The sequence below is a fragment of the Thalia democratica genome, chromosome 7 (assembly GCF_965202585.1).
Source record: "Thalia democratica chromosome 7, ktThaDemo2.hap1.1, whole genome shotgun sequence".
Lineage (NCBI taxonomy): Eukaryota > Metazoa > Chordata > Thaliacea > Salpida > Salpidae > Thalia > Thalia democratica.
The window spans coordinates 33425281-33450725 of record NC_139171.1 but is presented as its reverse complement, the minus strand read 5'-3'; the positions used below and the strand labels follow the sequence as shown (position 1 = coordinate 33450725).

The window sequence follows — 25445 nt, the reverse complement described above, 5'->3', positions numbered from 1 at the left end:
CGAAACAATATTGTTTTATATTAAGGAGTTAACTTCTTTCCAATGCTTATATATTGGCGTTAGTCAAGTACTCGTTCTATTGCTTGCAGTTTTTAATTTACTAAAATCAATTAAAGTCGACATTTTAACAAATTAAACTCAGCACCTGGTTTCGAGAACCAAGAATATCAAATAGCGAGGATTAAAACGTCTACATCGTTAGTATACTATAGAACTTTATGATTCATGGTACGTTTTATAGGTTTTATTTATGTCGCGATTTAATAATTTCTTTCTTGAGATTTATTAATTATTATTTTAAATTAAGTAAATGCATTGATTCAAAGTGTGTTTTATTCATAAGTTAGGTGAAAGTTATTTTAGCACTGTAGTGTAAGCTACTTATAAATAAAGCATTCAGTTTAGTAAGTACTTTGAAAACACATATTTAAGACCATAAACATAACAAGTATTAAAAATACATCATTGTTGTTGTACTATTATCATTTTATAAGATGTTGAAAAGAGTTTTAATGCAAAAATTATTTATTTAGTGTAGAGATCTAAACAAGTAAATGTTAGCAGTTTATAACGTACGTCTTAAAGTCTTTTTATAGCACATAGTTCTATGTAAATGTTGTTAAATGCTTACCTCAACAACATTTAAAGTTTTATTTGTGTGGTAAATAAAGTTGCAAAGTAGGGGAAATAACCTTTGCATATTTATTTTTAAACTACAGCTTGTTTATTTTATAACATGCTGCAATTTTACTTTTGGTAAAGTCTTTAATGTTATTATAATACTAGATTTATTATACAATTTCAAAGTATAGTCACCAGAATCATACATTTTGAATTATTTAGTCGTATAGTTTTTCTAAGCAATATGATAGTGGTAGTGATCACATTATTTGATTGTTGTTTTGATTTTTGTTACAGTGCAGGTGAACTTTTGCTTGGGGATTAGAGCTTTATGATTTTTTCCACACTTTGTAGCTTTTATCATTAAGAGTTTTTACTTGTAAGTATTCTCCAAATGTTGTGTCAACAAGGGTTTATTTATTTATTTTTGATTTTAAAACAGGGTCGCCACAAAACCTGGAATTTGACAGTTTATGCTAAAAAACTCTGAAAAACCTGGATATTTGAAAGTTAACCTATTAAAACCTAGAATTTTAAACACTTTTTACAAGTAAGTTTCAATTTGACACAAAAAATATATCACATTGATAACATTTTTTTGTAAATTATTTTTATAAAACAAATTAAGTCTTAGACAAGACATTAAAAGTCCATGGTGAGAAATTCAATAACCAAAAGGTTCTTTGTGCACCAGGTCCTAGGTCCAAATATTTTAAATGTTTTGTTTTGTTGTTCAATAACCTGTAATTTAAAGCAGCTTTACAGTATTTTTTTTAATGTTGTGATACTATTTAAACCAGTTTTTAAAAAACCTTTAACTTAATTTCAGACTAAAAAAACAACCCTATAATGTGTAATTTTAAAAACTTTGAGGAAATTTTAAAAACCTGGAAAAAATTTGCCAAAAACCAGTGGCAACCCTATTAAAAATTGAACATATATGGGGCAGGTAAAATATATATGATGAGGTTGGCTACTAAACCTTGAATCCTAGAAAAAACTTGGAATTTGAGATTTATGAAAAAAATCTGGAATTTAAAACAAAGTTACTAAAAAATCCGGAATACCTGGAGTTTAAAGCTATTTTATTATGTTTAGTAATAGAATTTATTTGACACAAAAAGTCTATCATATAGATGAAAAAAAAATTGTCATCATCAAAAAAATAATTATTTAAAAACACAGTTTAAGTAGCTTTACGTTATTTCTTCACTGTTGTTATACTACTTAAAATATTTTTTATCCTTGACTTTAACTTTATTCTAAAAACAGACCTACAAACATGTACTTTCAAAAACCTGGAAGAAATTAATAAAACCTTGAAGAAATTTCTCATAAACTAGTGGCCACCCTGATATGATGTAATTGTAATACACCTTATTGCCCAGAAAAGGTTTATTGTTTTAAAAGGAGAGTCACTGATGTTTTTTTACCAAAAAAAAAACATTCTTTTCAAAGGAAAGTTAAGGTTTTAAACCAGTGTCTTATTTTAGTCAAAGTTACTGCTTAAGTAGTTAAGAAAGTTTGTACATGTATTATTAGAAACATTTAAAGATTCTCTTTCAATTTTTAACTGACCCCTTAGGTAATTTTTATGTTGTTATACTAAAAATTGTTGTGGACAAGACTTTAAACTGTATCCAAATAGTACAAATTGATAACCAAAGATATATTTGTACACTGGACCAGTTATTTTGATTGCCTTATTTTTTTAGTTTGATAAATAGTACCAAATAAATTAAAAATTGTTCAAATTTTTACAGATTAATTTAATATCAAGAAGCTTAAAGTTGCATCTGTTACTTACATAACATTTTATTAACTTTAAAAGATACATAAAAAAATTTCACATGTAAATTTATGTTTTTTTAAACATTAGATTTTTCGTTTCCAACACAAAATTTATTTCATTATGACTACTAACTTTTACACAGACATAAAAAGATTGTAATGAACCAGTTTTTGGCTGTAGACAATGGTTCAGAAAATGAAACCAACCTCAACCAGTATCTTGTGTCAAGCGAAAGTAATGTAGATGATAACAGTAGAAAGCTTTTCTTTTTCACTGATACAGATGCTACTGACAGCTTGATCACTGAAAATGTTTTTTCAAATGGTAAATTAGCTTTGTTATTTTTAAAGTTTTCAACTAATTAGTATTAAATTGACTGAAAATATTTGGCTGCAACCAAAGTCAGCTATCAAAAGTTTATTTTATCATATTATAATATTTTTGTAATAATATTTTTTTTTCTCAAAGTTTTTTTTCCAAAACTTAGTATGATTAGGTCTTTCTTACCTTTAAAACCTTAAAAATATTTTTATCATTTTACTAAAAACTGGGTCAAATTTACACTAGGGGACTAAATTGCATGAAGACAAATTTGCACAAACAGTCAATTTTGCACAAAGACAAATTTGCATGGAGGGTCATTTTTACATGAGAGTAATAAAAAAACAAAAAAAAAGTTGTTAGAAAAAAAAACTAAATGATAAATTAAAAAAAACCAAGGGGAAAAAATACAGAGTAAGGGTAAGAGGTAACAGCCATTGAAAAAATAAAACTAATAAAAATTATTATAAAAAAAAAACGAGAAAAATAGTGTTAAACTTTGTGTTAAAACAAGAATTTTGGAGTATAACTCATTTAGTTTGTGAAATTCAATTTTTTACAAAATGTTATTTGTAATAAATTCAAAAATAGTTTTCTGTAGCACATTTGACTATTCTAAAAGAACTCTGTAATATTTTGCTAAAGATAGTACAGTACATGGTTTGATCCATTATCCTCTATTGAAATGATGTAATAAATCCTTAATATATATTTATTTTTTTAATTAAAACTTATATAGAAATTGGAAACATTTAAAATACAATAGATATCAGTTCAAGTTTTACTTTTTATTAGACATGTCTTTTCAAACTAGAAAATTAACATGATTTGATTTACTAAATGTACCTTGTCTTTACTGAATAAACATTGGGGGCATTGGGGGTAATCATTTTTTGGTAGTTGATCTAATTTCAAAGATCTTTAACTTAGCTTTTAGTTGCTTTATTTAATTGCTTTTGAAACTTAAAATAGTCTTTAACATATAAGAGTTTAAGGTCTGACTGTTAAGAAGAGTTAACGTAAACAAGTGAAAAAATATTATTTCAATATAAATTCATGTTCTCTTACAAGTTTATAAGTAACCATTCTCAAACATTTCAATCTATTCTACTTAAAAGAAAATCAGACTGTAGGGATTTGTAAACAATTTCATTGAAAATATTACATTTCATTTCAATGTAAATGTAAACATTTTAAATTGATAACATAATCAAGAATAAAGAAAAAAAGATTAATGTTGAAGTATGATTTCTTCTTGTAATGTTAAGAACATTATTAAAAAAGTTGAGGTAAAATGTTTAAAAATATGAAGTAGTTCAATGTCTGTTTAAAATCTTTATTAATTTACAATGAAAAAGTTGCAGTCCATATAGTGTATCCAAGACTTTTTGCAAAAATGACAAAAATTACCTAAAGTTTTAGATTTATAAAAGTTGATTAATAGCTTATTCATAACAATTCAAGGGCTTAAGGGGGAGGTCCAATTTTTTTTTGTACAAAAATTATAACTGACTCTTATGTGAAAGCTTGAAGTATAAACTACAAGTAAGATTTTATAGAATATAAAATTTTAATTGAATTTTCAGAAAAAGACAGTTTTGTAAAAAGTTTCCAATAAAAACGTATGAAGTTTTTCAATGTAATTTTCTTTGAAGTTTAAAAATTCACTAAAAATCTATCTCCTCCTTGATTTTTGAGCTTTTGATTTTCAACAAACATTCCCTTTGTAATTAAAAATTAGTTTTTAAGAATATTGAAAAATAAAATTTTTAGATTATAAAAAACTATTTTTTAAATTAAATATTTAATATAAAAATCCTGCTTTAAATCGATTTAAATATTAGTGATAGACTTGCTGTGAAAATTTCAAGAATGCTACTTAAAAAATGAAGGAGGAGATAAATTTTTTTTTTGAGTTTTTAGTTTGCTCCTTCCATTAGGAACCTATTGAGGCCATCTACACTGATTGCTTATATCTTGAAAGTTATTTTTAATTTTGTTTTGCGGTTAAAAACGTCTGATAGCTCAGATCAAACTCTACAAAATAAGATCAATATGTAAAAATCAAGGTCAACCTCCCCCCCAATGCCCTAAATATAAGAGCTGAAGTTTATTTTGTAAAAAATCCCTTTCTATAACCTAAAGGGTTGCCACAAACTCAGGATAGTTTGAAATTTTTAAACATCTCATGATAATTCAGGCTAAGTTAGGTTAGTTTGAACATTTAAAATAAACTCAGGATGACTCAAGTCAGTTTGTTTGTTTTATAATACATATATGTTAGTTCTAAGATTAAAAAAAAATATTAGTTCAGTTTTTCTGCTAGATTTTGAATGAGATTTAGTTGTTTTTTATTTTCAATATTTTGATATTTTATAACCAATTTATTTTGAAGACTTGATTGTTAATGGTTTTGAAAGTTTTGTTTTAATTTTATTTAAGATTTTTTTAAAAGATTTTGAAAAACTCAAGGATGACTCAGGACAGTTTTTGATCACTCAGGATAGTTCTTTTGACTCAAAGATTGGCAACTCTGAAATTAACAAAAATGATGTGAATGTTTATTGAATAAATAAGTAGTTATCTTTAAGTTAAATCGACTTTGTAAAGCAATATTTATTACTTTTTTATTCAACAAACATTCACATCATTCTTTATGTCTTCTTAAATGAAAATAATGTTCGATTCATTATTTTTAAAACTTTTTTTAACTAAAGCCAGATATGGTTTTTTAGTAAAATTGCTGGCTTGTAACTCATCATTAAGCTAAATGGACTTTGTAATCAATACTAAGTTACAAGCCAGCAATTTTACTAAAAAACCATATCTGGCTTCAGTTAAAAAAAGTTCTGAAAATAATAAATCTGATATTATTTTCACTTAAGAACACTTAAAGCTTTTTGAGCCAATAACCTTAAATATAACTTTTCTTTCAGGTGGAGACTTGCCACCTGGTTCTCTTTGCACGCCAATCAATTTGCTCAACGACTTTGTTCTAGAAGAATCTCAACAAGCAAGCAAAAATAAAGTTTGATTTTTTAAAGTGGATTATTATTTCTTAAGTTCAAATTTGTAAAAGTGAAAAAACAGAACTTTATGCATACTTTTAGGAAGATGCCCAACTTGAAGATTCCCAGGTGTTTACTATTGCAGATGAAGCTGAAGCTGGAGATTTTGGAAGTAATATGATAAATTTCAACAACAGAAATTCTAGTTTGAAAAGTTTGTAAAAAAAAAAATTAAGTTAATAAAATTTTGTTTGTTTTTATTGTTAAGGGTATACTAAGATAAGTTAATTTATCATTAAAAGGTAAACACTTGTTGAAAAATAATCATTTCTAGTACATTTGATGTTTTCAAGTTGTTTTTGTAAAAACAGTTATGTTGTTTGTATTTTTAACAATAAGTTTTGTAATAAACTTTAATCGATTCGTAAACAAAACACGTAAACTTCAATAAGTTACGAGCTTGTATTTCTGATTCTGTGTTTTTAGTTTACAAGAAAAATTAAAAAGCAGCAGTGGTTTGATTTTTTTATAAAGCAAGGTGCTAATTTACAACAACAATGACCTTTGCAATTTCAAACACAGACTCACGGCAGCAAGACGAAATGAACATTTTCAACTACATGAACATGCAGCAGAACAGCTCGGGGCAGGTCCAGGACTTTATGGTTGTCGAGGTCGACAATTACAACGACTACCCCGAGTTGAACGAAGATGTTGCGTTGTACGATCACAAACTGCCGATCGAGGTGAAGGCAGTCATTTTAAAGCTTTTTGTTTATTTATAAGCTAAACTTGATGTGTTTAATTGTGCTAGAATTATATTTTGTTCATTATTGTTTTCGGTATAACAAATTGAAAGCAGTTTTGCACAGAATTGCTTTAACCAATTTTCAACAACATGTTTTTTATCAATACATAAGCTTTTCAGTCATAACTTTTATATATTCTTTAATGTTTGATACAGATAAAAAGTACAAAAATAAATACTTAGGTCATAGTGCGATTAAAACAATTTTTGTTATCAGATATTAATTAGATTCTAGATGTTAGCTTAATGTCTGATCCAAAAGTTTATTTTTTACATGATTATAAAAGTATCTTTTTTTTGTTTTAGATATAGTCAAATTACTTTAACGCTACCATCAATTTTATTTGTGTTTGAGTTAGTAAGGAAGAAATATAAAAACTTGAAGATTGTAGCTGATCGCTGTGTTAGAAAATACATTTAAAACTATTTTATAAATCTTTAGTTTATTTCTTTCAAAGAGAGTCTATTGAAATCACTATTCTAAATCGCTAATTTGAGTAGCTGTCAAGTATGCACAAAGGGACACCTTTGTGACCCTTCGTCCAAAAGTTTCTTTCTGCATATTTGAACGGTCCCACTAATTTATAAAAAATACTTGGGAAGAATGCTAACTTGTAAAATTTATCTTGTAGCAATACAAACATAAAAAATAAGATTAACTTATTAAACCCAAGATTCTACATTTATGACCTTTTACAAATTGATTTTAGTTTATCAACTAAATATATGTTAGTTGTCATTAAAAAATAATTACTAAAACTAGATATCTTTAAACTAAAAAAGCAATTTTTTCAGGTAATAATAACTCAGGATGAAGAAGATATCAACAAAAATGATTCAACTAATAATGAAATTGTTGTAGGTTTGATGATTGACAAAAAATACTATTTTTGAAACTTTTTAAAAAAAAAAACATCTACTCTATTGCAATACTACAGTCACTTTTGTAACTTTATAAATTACTAAATATTTCACTTTTTTTTTTGTTTTCATAAACACGCTATTTGTAAAAGAGTTTTCTCTAACTAGCATTTAAACTTATAGTTTTTTGCACAGTATTATATAATTCTTATGTGTATGTTATTTAAATTTTGCAGTTCAAAATAAGTACTTTGGAGAATAACGTACATCAATTTTTATATTTTTCTAATATTTTTTTAAATTTATTTTAAAATACTGTTTTTTAAGTTGTAAATTTAATTGCACTATTATACTTTAACATTATATAGTATCTTTAAAATACCCAAGGAATTGAATGCATTTGGTTAGGAATGGGCAATGTATGCCCACAAACCGGATTCAACCACCCAAAAAAAAATTGATTTTTTTGTACCTTTTAACTTGACAACAAGTTGTGCAAAACAATATTTGATTTTTTTTAATTATAAATCTTATTAATGTGATCTTAGTTTGGTTTTTCGTACGAACTAGTGTTTATTAAATGATCAGTTCATTACAATTTTGCTCTTAAAAGTTTTTATTTAAGCTTTGTACTGCAATTTTTAATGCTATGCCACCTCAAAAAACTTGTTTAACAACTCTGACCTGCAAAATATTTTTTCAATTAAAATGTGAACCGCTAATTAAAAAAACTACAAACCTTTATATTATATTTATTTTAATTCACGTAAAGTTTATATTTAAAAGGTATTATTAACATTCAAGTAGTAATTGTTTGTGAATAAAGACATTTTTATACTTACTCTTTGATGAAAAAAGACTTTTACGTGCTTTGTAAATGTTTGTCTAAAAATACTTTTAATAATGTAAACATTAGAAAACAGTTTTTAAAATATCATAAAACACTCAAGTTAGTACGATGTACTTCTAGTTTTTCAACTTGTTACTTCATTTCAGACTTTTAATACACCGTTCTAATATAAAAAACATGATAATATAGCTTTTTATAATGGGTTTATAACCTATATAACTTATAAACATATAATAGCGTTGACAATAGTTAAATTTTCAGACTCATCTAAGCTTGAAAAACAAAACTCATCAAGTGAAAAGAATCAAACAAGTCCTATTGAAGTTAGTTTTTGAAGGCATTTTACCTTGATTAACAGTTTTTATTTCCTTTTTTGCTCTTACTACTTTTACAGTTTTCTCATAACTTCAGTCTGACTCAGGCCAAATTGGTATAAGTCAGGTAGTTTTTTAATATTTGTTCTTACTACTTAAAGTTTTTTTTTTCTTATAAACTTAGGCTATTTATTGCCACTCAGATTGGTTTTTTGCTGTAGATTAACCTGTATTAAGTTATACTGCACATAATACCATCATTTTGTTAGATGAGTATCTATCTAACAATTTTCTCAAATTATTGACTTTCAGGGTTGCCACTCGGTCAGGAAAAGTCAGGAAATCAGGAAAAGTCAGGAAAAATTAAAAAAATTGACAAAAGTCAGGAAAAGTCAGGAAAAAATGAGGGGTTTTGAAAAAAAGTTAGGAAAAGTCAGGAAATTTGATAAAATTTAAAAAAAATCAGATTTTGTCAGATTAAATTTACAAAATTCCTTGTATTCTAAAGCCTTCAAATGGTAAAAATTAATTGAAAGTTAGAAAAAATTCCAAAATTTTTAAAAATATGTAATTTTATTTTCAATGCCTTCACCTGGTATAAATAAGTTAAATATCCTTAATAAAACTGCAAAAATTTTCTATTAACATATTGAACAAGCAGATTTTGTAAGCTTTTTAGTATTGATGATCTGTAGCAAGGACTCTTCCATAGTGAAACTGTGATATATACACAAAAGTTTATCTAGCATAGTTTTAGAATCAAAGTGTTTTTTGTTTAAGTAAATAATAGAGTTTCTTATAACTAAGCAGTTAGTTTAGTATTTTATGTAACAAGTTAATGTGTATACTTTACCTCTTTATAATTTTTTCAAAGTTGTTTAAATTTATAAAATAAGTTATAAGAGAGGTATATGCCAAGATTAAGTTTACTTATTATTTGTATTTTTTGTAGAGTAACTTAAGTTTTTAAAGTAAATAAGAGTATAATTATTTGTTAAAAATTTTATAGTAAATAATAAGAGGAAATATTTTATACAACAGATAAAGAGTTTACTTTTTTATGTCTTTTTTTTACAGTTACTTAAGTATATTCTTTTTTAATTGGGTTTTAATTTAAGGGTTTTATATTAAATAGTTTGGGTAGTATTTTATTAAACTAAGTGAACAATTTATATAAGTAAAACATGTTTTAAGTAAATACTTTTTATTATTAGATGTGTTTAACTTCTAGGTTGTTTTACAACTTATATGCTAAGTCTGACTAAAGTTTGTTTATCTAGATACATTTATGCTAGGAAATGCTAAAAAGTTGTTTATAAGGTAATAATACAAGTATTTTGGTGATAGAGCTGTTTATTACAAACATCAATCATACACAGATGGTTTAAGTGATGTACAGGAAGTTTGATGATAGAATTCAGCAAAAAACTGTTGTTTTTAACCTGTATTAAAATTAGATTGAAAGCTTTATATAGTTTCAAGTGTTAGATTATGTATTTCAGAAAAAGTTTAATTTAAGAGTTTGATTTAGAAAAGTCAGGAAAACTTTAGTAAAAAGTCAGGAAAAGTCAGGAAATTTTTCTCAGCTTGATCAGTGGCAACCATGGACTTTAAATTTTCTAGTTAAAAAATTATAAATTATAGTTTTAATTTGAACTTAAATTTTTCATAATATAATATTATTAATTAAGCAGATAAGTATCACCATTGTAAATTTAAGCTAAATAAAATTTAGTTAAATAGCTAAGGTTACTTAGAAAAATATATTAGATCAAAATTGACCAGTATAAAGAGTAAAATCATATGAAAAAAAAAATCTTTGACCTTAGTTTTTATGTATAAGATCTACAGCTATGTACAGTGGATTTTTGTTATGTACTAGTTTTAGTAGGTTTTTATACTTTTTTAAGACTAAAATATTTTATTTAGTACATTTTATTGTAATACTGTTATAACTTTGTACTCATTTTAATAGTAAATCTGGTTAAATTTAATATACTAGTGCGGTTTTGTTCTTAAATTTTTTAAATTAGTTTAACGCCTAAAAATGTGTTACTATCTACTTTTGTTTGGTAAATTTAAAAACTGTATGCATTAAATGTTAATTTTATAATAAAAAACATGTTCATAAAACATTTTTCTATAATTTAAAGTTATTGTGTTTTATGTAAAATCTAATAGTTTAAAGTTATTTAAATATTGTGCAAACAACTATTCTTTACTTTTTTTTATAAGTAGTATAAAAGTTTTTTTCTGCTGTAAACATTGTACAAGATTTGAGATTTCCAGTATACTTTTTGTACTTGTTTAGATAATTAGTTTATCTACTTAATCTTAAGTTTACTTTTGCTCTATTTTATAAAACAAATATGTTCAATACAAAAAAAATTAAGCATTTTTTATTAAAAGTTTGAAAAAAGTTTACTAAAAGTCCTTAGAGTCTAGTTAGAGCTGTAAAAAGTTATAAATTTTAAAATAACAAAGTTCTTTATAATTATTTTTCAATAAAACAAAGTTGTATGTTTCTCAAAACTTTTTTTTATTTAATGACATACATAATAAAATAAGCATTATAGTTCTTTTCCTAAAGTTTTATAACCTTAGGAACAGTTGTTAGTTTTTTTTTTTTCGTTGGCACTCTATGTAAAAAGTTTTTGTTAATCAAAAATAAATTGCAGAGTACTTTTGAAAAGTTGAAAAAGTCTTTGAAAAGGCCTCGTAAATACCCTTTGAAACCCTTCAAGTGCAATGTGTTAGTTGTTTTGTTTGTTGCTAAAGTTAAAACCGTTATCCAACGAGTGTTTTTTTTCTAAGTATTTTTTGATCATCTGTTACGTTAAAAATCAAGTTTAATGAAATCAAAATTTGTTAAACTTTGTTAACATTAATTGTTAGTAAATTAATGTTATTCTTTTCTAAATGTATTTACACAATATTATGTCCACCTAAAATAAATAATTGAATTGAAGAAAGTAGTTGAATAGTTGAATTAGTATTACAGGGTTAATACGCGTCTAAATAATTTTTTTTTTGGCAATGTTGGAAAAACGTCAGTTGTTGTCAGTTCAAATGCTAAATATTTGTGAATTGTAAAAATAATTTCGAAAATAATTCTTCCTGAGTAGATTACTAAATTTTGAATTTCTTTCAAAATAAGCATTTGGTTTTTGTAGCCCAGCATATAATGGGTTTGCTACACAAAAAGTAGAATGTTAAATATGTTTGTAGTAGTCACATGACAATTCAATTTTAGAGTAATCAATTTTTTATAATATTTTCCAGGGGCCACATCTAATAAAATAGTTTAGAACTGTAACACTTATAGTATGTACTAAAAGATTTTATTTTTAGTAGGATACGTTTTTTCATCCCGCTATAAGCCCAATTGGACCCTGTTCAACAAAGGTTAAGGACATTTCAGTCTAAACTAAACATGACAGTCTAAAACTGAACAAAATCTCGTACCAACCCTGTGTAAATTAGAAAGTAGCACAGAAAACAGTTTCTGTAAATTTTATAAATTAAATTAAATAAATTAATAAATTACAATATTTTAACTGAAGTTTTTTGATAGATTGATAAAGTTTTTTCAAGGCGGCCACGAAGCTATCGCGGTTTTATTCTAAAATAAGTTTCTTTAGGAAAAAACAGATGAATGTTCTTTAAGTTACTTTTTATTGTAAAAGTTTAATTTTTTTTTTGAATCTTAACAAACTTTAAATATTATATTTTATTGATAAAACACAAGTGCACGTTTTTAGTACAATTCAAGTACTTTCCATCAAAAAAACAGCAGTAAAAAACATTTTCACATATCAAATTTTCCAAAATTTTGTGATATAATTACAAATTTTAATTAAATTCAGTTTTTTAAAAGTTTTTTTTAATACTATTAGCTTGAATATTACTTTGGTCAGTTATTGATTGTTAAAAACAATACATTAACTTTATTAATAATTATTTTAATAGTACATAACGTTGGATAAAAATTATCGTTTTCTACATAAAAAGCTTGTAAAATGTGCTAATAGCAACAGCTCAATAATAGGTTTTTGAATACAATAAAAGACTTTATTGTTTTTATTAATACAGCTATCTTATAGAGTAATTTTTCAAAAATCTTATAAAAGCTAAACACTGGAGATCGTTGAAGTAAACAAACTGTACTTTACTTTTATTTAAAGTTATGCTAACTTAGAAAAAATTTAACTGGCCTTTTTGATACAGTAATATAAAACTTATTAGAATCATAAAAGAATTGTATATTTCACGAATAAGTTTTGCAGTATAACAATGTTTTAAAACAATTTTATTACAAAACATTGTGCAGGCATTAGTATTCAAAGTTGTAAAATGACCGGAGATTAGTACAAAAACTAGTTGATGACAAATCATTTAAAAAACTTGAATCAGTCTTAAGAAAAACAGGATAAAATTTAAAGAATTACAAAAACACAGGACATTTGAAAAATTCTATTTTCTAGCTTATTGGGGAAGCTTTGTAAAACACTTAACATAATTAAATGGTATTTGGTATTCATAATTGTTGTTTTTTTAAACAAGTGTAAATTTGTACGTGTAACAAAACAACATATTTTTATAATGATAGAATAATGTAATAAATAATTATTAAATAAAGATATTGTTATATAAGCCGACAACTTTTAAGTCCTTAGGTAATACACCAACTAAAGTTAGTTTTTGTTGTTAAAATGAATACAATGTGGAAAATAACAAAATACTTTAAATATTACTTTTAAGTAACTTTAATTTTTAAAAATCAGCACTCAAAATGGGGGCCATTTTTGGCTATCAAAAGGCAATAAGTAGAGGGGGCGAAAAATTAAATGGGTAGTTAATAAGCCACAATCTATATCTTAATGGACCTTTTAACATCTAAATCTAATTATATTTTATATTAGATTACGTTTTCTATTCTAACGTAGCAAATAAATATTAAAAAAATCATGAATTAGTTTTCAAAAAAAGGAGTTGACCAACCTTAATATAATTCTAAAATTTTACTTGTAAGTAATAAATAGTAAATGTTTTTCTTGGTTGTCAAAATATCAGTATAACTTAATAACTACAAATAAGCTACAAATTACACCTCAATACCATTTTAAGTACAACAATCTAACATATTTCAGATGCTTGACGCGCTTCGGCAACGAGGAGCTGCTGAACGCCCATGAGAGGTGTCACATGCCGTACGGGGACAAGGGAAGAAGGTATTGCCATCTGTACCGGTGTTACTATGACAACTGCGATGCCAGTTACAAGAACTGGAAACAGGTCTGGTGTTATTTAAATTATGTTTACATAGAAGTCGATGCTATACAAATTTAGTTCTATTTGTCTACTTCTAATATTTTTAGTTTTCATATATTTTATAAATTTTCATGATAGAATACATATACTTAATTGTTAACAATATTAAGTTTTCAAATTTATTGATTCACAAATTTACTAAGAAACAATATTTCACTTGAGTAATATGGTTAATGAGATCATTATAATAAATATCTTATAAAAACAGAGTACTGAAAGTTTATAAAAAAATTTTCCGTTTACCAGTGTTCTTATTAACACGCAGATGCACAACCACTTGTTCACTCACGGATTTCCGAAACCGTACAAATGCAATCAGTGCGATTACTCTTGCGTGGGGAAGGCGGATCTCACCAAGCACATGTTCACCCATCTACCCACTAAAACCTTCACCTGCAACATGTAAGTTGTTTGTATTTAAACCCACCTACACACTAAAACCTTCACCTGCAACATGTAAGTTGTTTGTATTTCACCCATCTACCCACTAAAACCTTCACCTGCAACATGTAAGTTGTTTGTATTTCACCCATCTACCCACTAAAACCTTCACCTGCAACATGTAAGTTGTTTGTATTTAAACCCACCTACACACTAAAACCTTCACCTGCAACATGTAAGTTGTTTGTATTTCACCCACCTGCCCACTAAAACCTTCGCCTGCAACATGTAAGTTGTTTGTATTTCACCCACCTGCCCACTAAAACCTTCGCCTGCAACATGTAAGTTGTTTGTATCTAATAAAATGACGTGTCTGCTCTGTTATGTTAGGAAATGTTGAAAAAAAAGGTTGCACTTATGCAGCTCTGAAATATCTAATGTTGTTGTTTAAAAATATTTTTTATGTGTGAAATTTTGAGTTTGTAAACTTTTCAAAGGATTAAGTACATGGTTTAAAAACAACCTTTTTCAGACTTTAGTGATTATTATTTTTATATGTACGTTGTTTGTTTCAATTGACTTATTTTTAGTGTTACTTGAATTGTTTTCAATGCACTAACATCATTGTTACACTTAATTATTATTTATCATAGTTACACTTTGCCATACACAAGGTTTCCAATAAACCTTGAATTCTGAAAAACCTGGATTTTTAAATTAAAAAAAAAATATGTAGTTTTGTACAATTCTTACATATAAAGTAATAAAGTTTCAATTTGATACAAGAATCTATCACATGTATAACATTTATTGTTATGGTTATTTTTTATTAAAAAACACATTTTAAATATCTCTACTGTATCTTTTCAATGTTTTTATTGTATTTAAGAAAGTTTTTTACCTTTAACTTAATTTTATACAAAAACAAAGACCCAATAACTCGTACGTTTAAAAACCTTGAAGAAATTCAGAAAACCTGATCGAAATTTTTCGAAACCTTTGGCAATCCTGTAAATATTAGTAATGGGTTTACTATAAAAATTTGAAGAAGATTGGTTAAAAAATAAAGGAGAAGATAGAATTTTGTAAAAAAATGCTTTTTTTGCATTTATGGTTTGCGCCTTCCATTAAGGAACCTATTGAGATTACCAACTTTGATTGCTTATATCTCGAAAATTACTTTGAATTTTTTTTAAGTGGTTGAAAACGTCTGATAACGAAGACAAAACTCTACAAAATAAGATCAACTGTAAAAACCAAGGTGAACCCCCTATGGTCTTAACTTAAGTTGAGTTTCTTACTAAAAACAGGCTGAAAAACTTCTATTTTAAAAACCTGGAAAAATTTTACAAAAAGCCTTTGGCAACCCTGCATATATATCTTTACAATATTTGCACATGTTACTTTTTTAACTTAATATATGTAATTTAAGCCAGTGTCTGTAAATTAATTGATGTTACATTTCCTTTTGTTAATGAATATCAGTTTTTTAATTTCATATCTTTATACTAAGTTAAATTGATTAAACTGCAAATAATATTTAGTTTTAACTTAATAGCTCATTTTTAACAAACATTAGTTTTATTAATCGTTTACATTTTTACCTAGTAAGCTGTTCAACTATGTAGGTTTTTATATCAATCTTACATCTTAGCTAAATGTGTTAGTAATGTTTTGTTTTGATTTTATGTAGCGCTTCAGTCGTACCAATCAATATATATTTTGATGCATTAAATATTCTATCAAACTAAAGTTACAAGTTTTCTGGAAAATAATAAGTCTTATTGCAAGCTTCTGTGCATTAGACGGAAATAAAATTGTAACAAAAACTTTTATTCTAAATATTTTCGGAAGTTGTGCTACAAAAATTCACATATATTCTATTTCAATTGGTGTTTTTACCCTGATAGTGTGTTTTACAGTTATGTTTTAACCATCAAAAGCTAGTAAGTGCTATTTAAAAATTGTCTTATATTTTTTTTTTTAGTTTTTTAATGTTCTTATAGTTAATAATTATAGAACGCGTTTAAATTTTATGTGTGTACTAACAAACTCTTTTCTAGATGCAAAAAGAGTTTCAAGCACGAAAGAAACTACAAAGTTCATTTGGCATCTCATTCAGCCAAGCCCAACCCTGATGGTTTTCTGTGCCAGTAAGTTCTTATTATTTTACTTGGTTAAATAATGTTTACTTGGTTTCAAAAGTTTTCCTGCCGACTTTTGCTGTAAGTGAATAAAGTAAGTTAAATTTAATTCTTAGGATCAAAGGTTCACTTCAAATGAAACAAATTTACTTATAGTTAAAACCTTTTTTTATTAAAGTATTTTGATCTTAGATTTGCATGTAATGATTAGAAAACATATAAATTATTGCATTTTAACGTTCAACTTTTTTTCTTGCTACTTTTTATAGAACTTTCCTGTAATAATAACTTGATGTATTTATTTTTACAACAAACATGAAGAATATGCGGGAAGAAGTTTGCGAACAAGCGGAGTTTGGAGGCTCACTGCAAGGCGCATGTGGAAGGCAAGAAGCACAAATGCACGGTGTGCAGTTACTCGTCTACGCAGAAGGAATCGCTCATACAGCACATGAGGACCCACTCCGGTTTGTTTGAAAATGTAAGACAGATAAAGTAAGGGACTTTGAGTGGTGTTTCAAGTTTTAATTAGCTCCATAATTTAAGAGCACTCGTGTTCATATTATTATAAATATATTTCTGTTAAATAAGTTTGCGATTTCTTTTTACATAATATATAGCAGTGAGTGTTAAATTTTAAAATAATTTCAGCTTTGTTAAATATATCTGCCCAATAGAATCGCTAAGGTCATAATATATATATATATATATATCAGAATGAGTATTATGTTTTGTTTATTTTAGCTTTCTGGATTGTATTGTTGTTTAAACTAGAAAGTAGAACTGCATTAATGGCGGCGCGTGGTCTTTTTCTTACTGCAGAATGATTACATACTTTTGATCTAATAAGGGAAATCCTCTATTTTGAAATTTGGTGTATTAAATCTATTCAGCTGTTATTTAAAATAAAGAAAAATTAATAGTTGAGTTTAAAAATAGTAAAAAAAATTAAATTTATTTTGAACTTTAAAATATGGTAAAATGCACCTTGAAGCTAAATGTTAAGAATCTACGAAATAAGACCACATTAAAATAGTTTATAGGTCTTGAGAACAAAATGTCAAAACTTTGTCAAACTCAGGCCACTAAAAGATTTCTAACAATCTGCAAAATTTTTGTTTTTAGGGAAAAATTCAACAACAAAAATTTTTATCATGCAAAAAAAATATTTTACTGTTTTTAAGATAATTGAGTCCAGTGTATATTTGCAGCAGCTAATTATGGTTTATTTGGTAGCAGTGATCACGTAGTTTGATGGTTGGTGCTGTGTTGAATTTATTATGTTGACAAACCTTTTGTTGGAGGTTTAAGCTTCTTTTTGTTTTAGGATAGAAGAGTTTACCAATAGGTGTGCAGCCAGGGGTTTCACATTTCAACGGGTTCTGTTCTTTTAACTAAACCTCACAATTATAATGGGCACTCATTTGCTTAAACTTCAGAATAAGTTATTTTTTGCAGAGACAAAATAGTTACTGATGTTATTATATATTTAAAAAATACATAGTTAGCTGTAAAAATCTTAATATTTATGGGTATGTAGATAGAAGCTCTGTTATAAATCTAAAACTTTCATCAAGTAAAGTGCTCAGTTCAAAGCTTTATCATAAGTAAACTTAAGCTTAAAATTGCATTTACAGTGGATTGTTAAGAACACAGTTTGTTTGCCTAAAGGGAAATTTTCAAAATTTTCATTCACATAAAGTTGTTGGAGATAAACTAATTGTTGTTTAATGTACAATGTAACATTTACAATACAATGTAAAAATTAAAATAAATCACTCCTTGCAAAGAATATGCATTGTAAAACTAGTATAACTTTTGCATCAAATAATTTGTTCGAATCATCTTTTCGCTCCTCTAATCAAAATGTTGTCGAGATAGAATGTCTGTAAAATCAGCATGGAAAATAAAAACTTGTGCTTTAGAATTAATTTTTTAACTCTCTTTTTTAGCTATAGCACCCCATATCGCCTTATATATAAATAAAATTATAGTGAAAATGGTTACATGACAATTCAAATTCGGACAACTCAAATTCCGACAATTCAAATTCTTTAAAAATACTTAAAAGACTTAAACTTAATAAGTAATATAAATTTGAAAAAAAAACATATGTATATCTTATTAAGGCCATAGAGGGGGGGGGGGGGGTAAAACATGTTTTTTACAAGTTGATCTTATTTTAAACAGTTTTTTCTAAGCTTGAAGATGCTTTTTATTGTTTCAAAAAATTCAAATTATTCTTTGATATATGACTAGTCAAAGTCGGGCCGCATAATAGGTTCCCTATGGAAAGGGAAAACTAAAACAGCGAAAAAAGACTATTTTATTTAAAATCTATTTTCCCTACATTTTTCAATCAATCTTCTTTAAACTTTCACAGTCTAATTTTTATACAATAACAAAAAAACGTTACTCTGGAATTAAAAAAAAAATTTGTAAAAATTTAATTTTTTTTTTGAAAAAAAAAACATTTTTTTTATAATTTTTGTGATAAAATTTTTATTTTTCTACATTATTAAAATTCTAAAGTAACGTTTTTTCCTTTTAATATAAGGAACATTTCCTGAAAATTTGAAGAAGATTGCTTAAAAAATGAAGGAGGAGATAGATTTTTAGTGAATTTTTTAATTTCCGAGAAAATTGACCCCAAAAAATTTGCGGTCTATACGTTTGTATTGGAAACTTTTTACAAAAAATAAAATATCTCAAAAGTTAAATGATATTTTTAAATTCTATAAAAACAGGCTTGTAGTTTGTATTTAAAGCTTTCATATAAAAGCCTAAGCTTATTTTTGTAAAAAAAAATGTCGGACCCCCCTATGGCCTTAATATCTACAAGCCACTTTTTTCTGTTTTGAAAAGTCTTAAATATTTTTAAATGTATATTAAAATTACTAAAAATAACTATATTTTTTACTTTATTCAAGCCATATCTCAAAAAGTATTTAATGTTTTGCAAAAAGAATAAATTGGCTTGTAGATATTAATTAGACCTACATATATATTTTTGTATTTGACAAATATACAATACTTTTTTATTTGTGGTACTTTCAATTTTTTTAAGAATTTGAATTGTCGGAATTTGAATAGTTGTACACCCAGTGAAAATACAAAATTTCAAATTAAAACCAAGTGTTTGTTCTTTTTTTGTAACAAAAATTATACCATCAGCCTAAAAGTTTCAACTACATTTTTATGTAGATTTTATGTAAATAATTTATTTAACTGAAAATTTAATATGTAGGTGAGAAACCATTCAAGTGTGACGAGTGTTGGTTTCAGTGTTCAGACAGAAATTCGATGAGAAGACATGTTCAGCGACACAACAAAGACAAAATGTACAAGTGCCAACTCTGCGACTACAAGTTAGTAACTAGCTGTACAAGTGTCATGTGATTACACGTTAGTTACAAAACGTACATATGTCATGTAATTACTTGTTAGTAACAAAATTTAAAAGTGTCATCTCTGCAATTACAAGTTAGTTACAAAATGTTCAATTGTCATGTGATCACAAGTTAGTTACAAAATGTACAATTGTCATATCTGCAATTATAAGTTAGTCATAAAATGTACAAGTGTCAACTCTGCGACTACAAGTTAGCAACAAACTGTACAATTGTCATGTAATTACTCGTTAGTTACAAAATGTAAAATTGTCATCTCTGTGATAACAAGTAAGTTAAAAACTGTACAAGTGTCATTTTTGTGATTACACGCAAGCATCAAAATGTACAAGTGTCATGTTTTTACAAGTTAGTTACAAAATGTAAAATTGTCATGTACATATATATTGTCTCGATAAGAGTCCCGGCGTGGTCTCCAATGTCTCGATAAGAGATGCTGACGTGATGTTTATTGTTATCAATCTAAATTGCTAGGGGTAATTAAATGGGGATAAGTATTTTTAGATAAGATAAATACATCTAAGATACTTAAAAGTCAACAAAAGTTTATTTACAAATATAAAATAGTCACACGACACACTAACAAAACAACATTTGAACACAAGTAACAAGAAGTATCTTAAACTAAAAAAAACGAAGTATTTCAGACTTAAACTTAAACATTTTATAATACAACATTTCGAGCTTTACCAAACAGCTGATACTGCTACTGCAAGTAAATGCAAGTAAAAATCCGTTTTATAAGCACTGAAATAAATGTAACTCCTTTAAGTAAACAATATTGTTTATTGTTTTAGAAAATTGTTTTAAGAGTTATAAAAATTGTTTTGGAAAAGCTTGTTTTGAAAATAATGAAAAATGTTTTGGAAAAGCTTTTATTGTTACAAAAAATTCCATATTTATTCACAAGCTTTAAAATACTAAAATGAAATGTTAGTTTCATTACATTACTTATTTTATTTTTTTTAAACTAGTATTAAAAGCTTGGTTTTAAATAATTTAAATCCTTAAAATCCTACTTTCCTTAAAACTTTTTTAACAGTATTAAAATTCCGGGTAAAAAAAAAGTAAGAAAAAGAAACTGTATTTCTTATTATCTCAAAAATTACATAATTTACAAAAACTTAGATAAAACACAACATAAAGACAAAGTAAGTAACAATGATAGTCATTTAGTTGTCTTCCGGCTTGTTGTCCTCGGGCTTCTTGCTTTTGGGATTTTTGTCCTCAGGCATGTAGTCCTCGGGCTTGTTGTCCTCTGGTGGTTAATAGAGGTTTATGAAACATCAATTTTGGATCATTGACAACGTCTTGTTCTTCTAGGAAACTTTTTGACTTTCTGTCTTCTAGCTGGTTTGTAGAATCAGCAAAACACCACATCGATTGGCTTTGGAAACAATGACAGCAGGAACTTTGATTGTGACGTCATAGAACAAACACAAAATCTTCATTCAATCTTTTGTCTATTGTCGTACTTGTAAACAAAAAATACTTTTAAAGTTTCATGCAGCAGCAAGGTGTTAGGTGTGCTTAAATGACAATCAATTATTTGCTTCAAACAACGTTCAAAAAGATATAAACGCAACAATTTATTTAACAAACGACGACTGCTAAATTTAAGGGGAGTTTATTTTTGATATTTTTCAAAAGAAAAATTTTAACACAACTTTATACTTGAACTTGAAACGAGTAATAAAATGTGGCAAACGATAAGCCATTTAACGACTAAGAAAGATGAAAACTCATTCAAACATATTTTTAAACTTCAGAAACATTCTAATTTAAAACAAATATAATCTATACTTTAATACAATCAATCAGCAGATCAAAACAATAAACTAGTAGTAGTAAACACATAGGAAAATTAGTCTTATCAGCTAAAACTCCGACGTTATTAAAAACAACTATTCTGCTGTTGTAATTCTAAATTTTATTGCGGTTCTTACTTTACATTTCTATGCTTAAAAAAGTATAATAACTGCGCTCTCTTGGCAACTTATAAAATGCAATTTTGCACTAAAATACTGCGTCCCCTGACGACTTATGTAAATTGCAACATCTTCAAAGAACATTGTGCTCTAGAGTAAAAAGACTGTGCTTTTTATAATCGAAATACTGCGCCCCCCATGCGACTTATGTTAGTTGCAACTTATATTGTGCCCTTAGCTAAAAAGATTAAGCTTTTTAGGATCGAAATACTGCGCACCCATGCGACTTATGTTAGTTGCAACATATATTGTGCACTAAGAAGAAGAAATATTATGCTCATTAGCAAAAAAACTGTGCATTTAAGCACTAAAAAACATATATAAAACTATACATAGAAATAACCGCAAAAATTATATAGTACTTCCAGCAAAAAATCCTTGACATCAAGCTTCACTTTTAACAAAACTAAATAAACCACTACCACACACTTGTATTATAATTGTAGACTTGCTGTTTCAAAATAGAAAGTTATTCACACAATTTTTCTTACTATTATCATAGTGAAATGTCGCAAAGTAAAGTATTATCGCAAATTATACTGTCAAAATTTTAAACTCGTTAAAAAGTTGTTTAGTAATAAACTAAAGTTTTTTTTTTTTTGCTGCGTTTTTTAATTGATAAGGCACCTAATTCCTAATCAGAAGATTCCTAAAATACAGGCCACACATGGTCTCCAATGTCTCAAGACGTGATGTTTATTGTTATCAATCTAAATTGCTAGGGGTAATTAAATGGGGATAAGTATTTTTAGATAAGATAAATACATCTAAGATACTTAAAAGTCAACAAAAGTTTATTTACAAATATAAAATAGTCACACGACACACTAACAAAACAACATTTGAACACAAGTAACAAGAAGTATCTTAAACTAAAAAAAACGAAGTATTTCAGACTTAAACTTAAACATTTTATAATACAACATTTCGAGCTTTACCAAACAGCTGATACTGCTACTGCAAGTAAATGCAAGTAAAATTCCGTTTTATAAGCACTGAAATAAATGTAACTCCTTTAAGTAAACAATATTGTTTATTGTTTTAGAAAATTGTTTTAAGAGTTATAAAAATTGTTTTGGAAAAGCTTGTTTTGAAAATAATGAAAAATGTTTTGGAAAAGCTTTTATTGTTACAAAAAATTCCATATTTATTCACAAGCTTAAAATACTAAAATGAAATGTACCCCTTATAACTAGTTAAACATTCATTTATTTTATCCATTTACCTCACTAAAATGTTTTAGGTTACTAATTTTAAAAACTGTTTCGTGTTCTTATTAAGTTTAAAGTTTATTAAAAAAAGTTTAAAGTTTGAAATATAAGGCATTCAAGTTTCCGAAAACAAATCAAACTTAAAACAAATTTATTATCAGCATTTAATAGATAAAAGTGTGCCGTATATTTCAATGTCATTGATGAATTAAATTAAAAGTTTTCGACACGAAATAAATGTAAGCCCCTTGTTTACATTAACAATTTTGCAATTGTTCATTTTTACAAGCTGAGTCATTCCTTGTTGCAATATTTCGCAAGCGGGTCTCAGTCTACCTTGTGGTCTGATGATCGATTTGATCAAACGTTTATCGTTGCAATGCACTAACACTATGTATTACTAGAGTGTTGTTCCAAAAGTGAAACGTCTGATATGACCTATTTTTAAATAAGAATTTCACATATTTTTTATAACATGTTAAAAATCGTTTACTAAACTTCTTCTTAAACTTAGTTTTCTATGAGCTCGGAGTATAATAAACTGTTAGCTATAATGGTTTATGTATATTATTTTAACTAACTATAACCTGTTTTTTTACTTAAGCTTTTAATTTTTGTAAAAGATAATATAAAAGGCAGTTTTATTGCATTTTGTTTTTATCTTTTTATACACATTGTTTGTTACTTCAGTAATTTTTTCTCGGGTACGTAATTTAAACGCAGCACAAAGTACGCATTCAAAATTGAAAATCACTGTATTTTGGCAAGAAATTTAACTTATTCTTTTTAATATCTAATTTATTTTTAACAAATATAAAAGCAGAGCGGTATTAATTTTCTAATATTTTTCAATTTTTTTTACTAAAAACAAGTAAACAAAAGTGCTTTCCGCCCACGCCTGTTTGGTCAGTAACTGGTGGTTGAAATAGCTGTGACAAAATTAACAACTGAGATATTAATCAAACAAACAGGGCGATACAGAAGAACTGCTTGGAGACGCACGTTCGGAAGAAGCACACGGGCGAAGTGTTCAAGTGCGTACTCTGCACTTTCACTACGTACAACAAGTACGCGTACAGCAAGCACATGAAGGTTCACGACAAAAAACTTAACCAGCTGCGCGACACGCTTTCGTAATAAAAACATTCTTAAAATTTCTGTGTTGATGAGTTGAATAAAACTTAATTTGAATTTAACAGGGTTGCAACTTTACCTGGAAAAACCTGGAATTTAACAATTTAGGCAAAAAAAGGAAAAACCTGAAATTTTATTAAATAACCTTCCACCTAGTAATTTTTTTTTTGTTTATGAAACACAGTTTATCTAAAGTTTGCTTATTTAACCTAAATTAGAGCTCAAAAACCCTCAAACTTTTGTTAATTTCTTATCAAGACTGTGCTTATAAACGCTTGATGACATCTTTTACTTTATTTACCTTAAAAATATGTTCATAACGTTTGAAACTCATTGTTTGTTTTTTTATAATTTTCCTATAAATTTGCTGTATTTTATGGATTTCCCTATAATTTTTTTTTTGAAGTTTTAGTGGGAACCCTGTTTGTATTGAAACCGTAAATTATGAAGTAAAATAATTATGATTTTTTTATTATATTAGTTTGAACTTGTTTTTATGACGTAATAAAGATTCTGCCGTTCAAAATTCGTTCATATAACGCGCATTTTTGTGTGTATATAACTTTAAAAAATATTTTAACTAAAATCTCATGTACAAAACGTCTAGTTGATGCTACTATAACCATTTCAATTTACCTTTGATATAGCGACTGTTTTCAGTAAATCTATGAATAGATAAAAATTTAACATGTTACGCAAATGTTTTTTTTTACTAAAAAGTATTTGAATCTCTAAAAAGCTGGGATAGCTTTTAAAGTAAATATAAAATTTTGTATCTATTAAATGTTAAGTTTTACTTTAGTAAAATGTGTCCAAAACGCTTTAAAAGTGTTTTTTTGAAGTATTAACGTTGAAAAGATAGTCATAAAATTTTATAAAATAACAGCAATTTATTTTGATGAAAAAAAAACGCTAGTTTATATAAATTGATTAGTTTTTTTAACTATTGATTTTGTAAAACAATGTAGTTGCATATGGCTAAAAAAGTAAGCATTTTATAGAAGCTAATTGTTAAAGTGAGTATTAAATGGGTTTTACTTTTTCTTAAGTTTATCTAACCAATTCGTTTGAAATTCATATTCAATTTTTCTACATCAGTTAATGACAGTTAATTAAAAGCTAAAGACTTTTTGTTTAACACTTAAGGTATTACATAATATATATTTGCTCCAATGAACGTGAAAAAAGAATTTGAAAGGAAAGGAGAAACTTAATGTTATTTAATAAAGTTATATCAGCATAACCAATTGTTGCTTTTGATAATCGTTAAA

The 25445-nt window shown here is 26.5% G+C and overlaps 1 protein-coding gene across 1 annotated transcript; it reads left to right on the top strand.

Moving 5' to 3' along the window:
* The first annotated feature begins 2566 nt into the window (after positions 1 to 2566).
* Positions 2567 to 24467, top strand: LOC145840810 (uncharacterized). The gene is made up of 13 exons (XM_082948148.1): positions 2567 to 2737; positions 5671 to 5762; positions 5845 to 5956; positions 6325 to 6488; positions 7346 to 7412; positions 8523 to 8584; positions 11254 to 11327; positions 13726 to 13870; positions 14172 to 14308; positions 16351 to 16440; positions 16753 to 16898; positions 19679 to 19799; positions 24012 to 24467. The coding sequence occupies exons 1-13, from the start codon at positions 2572 to 2574 to the stop codon at positions 24175 to 24177; spliced, it is 1542 nt and encodes a 513-aa protein (XP_082804274.1). The 5' UTR covers positions 2567 to 2571; the 3' UTR covers positions 24178 to 24467.
* The last annotated feature ends 978 nt before the right edge of the window (positions 24468 to 25445 follow it).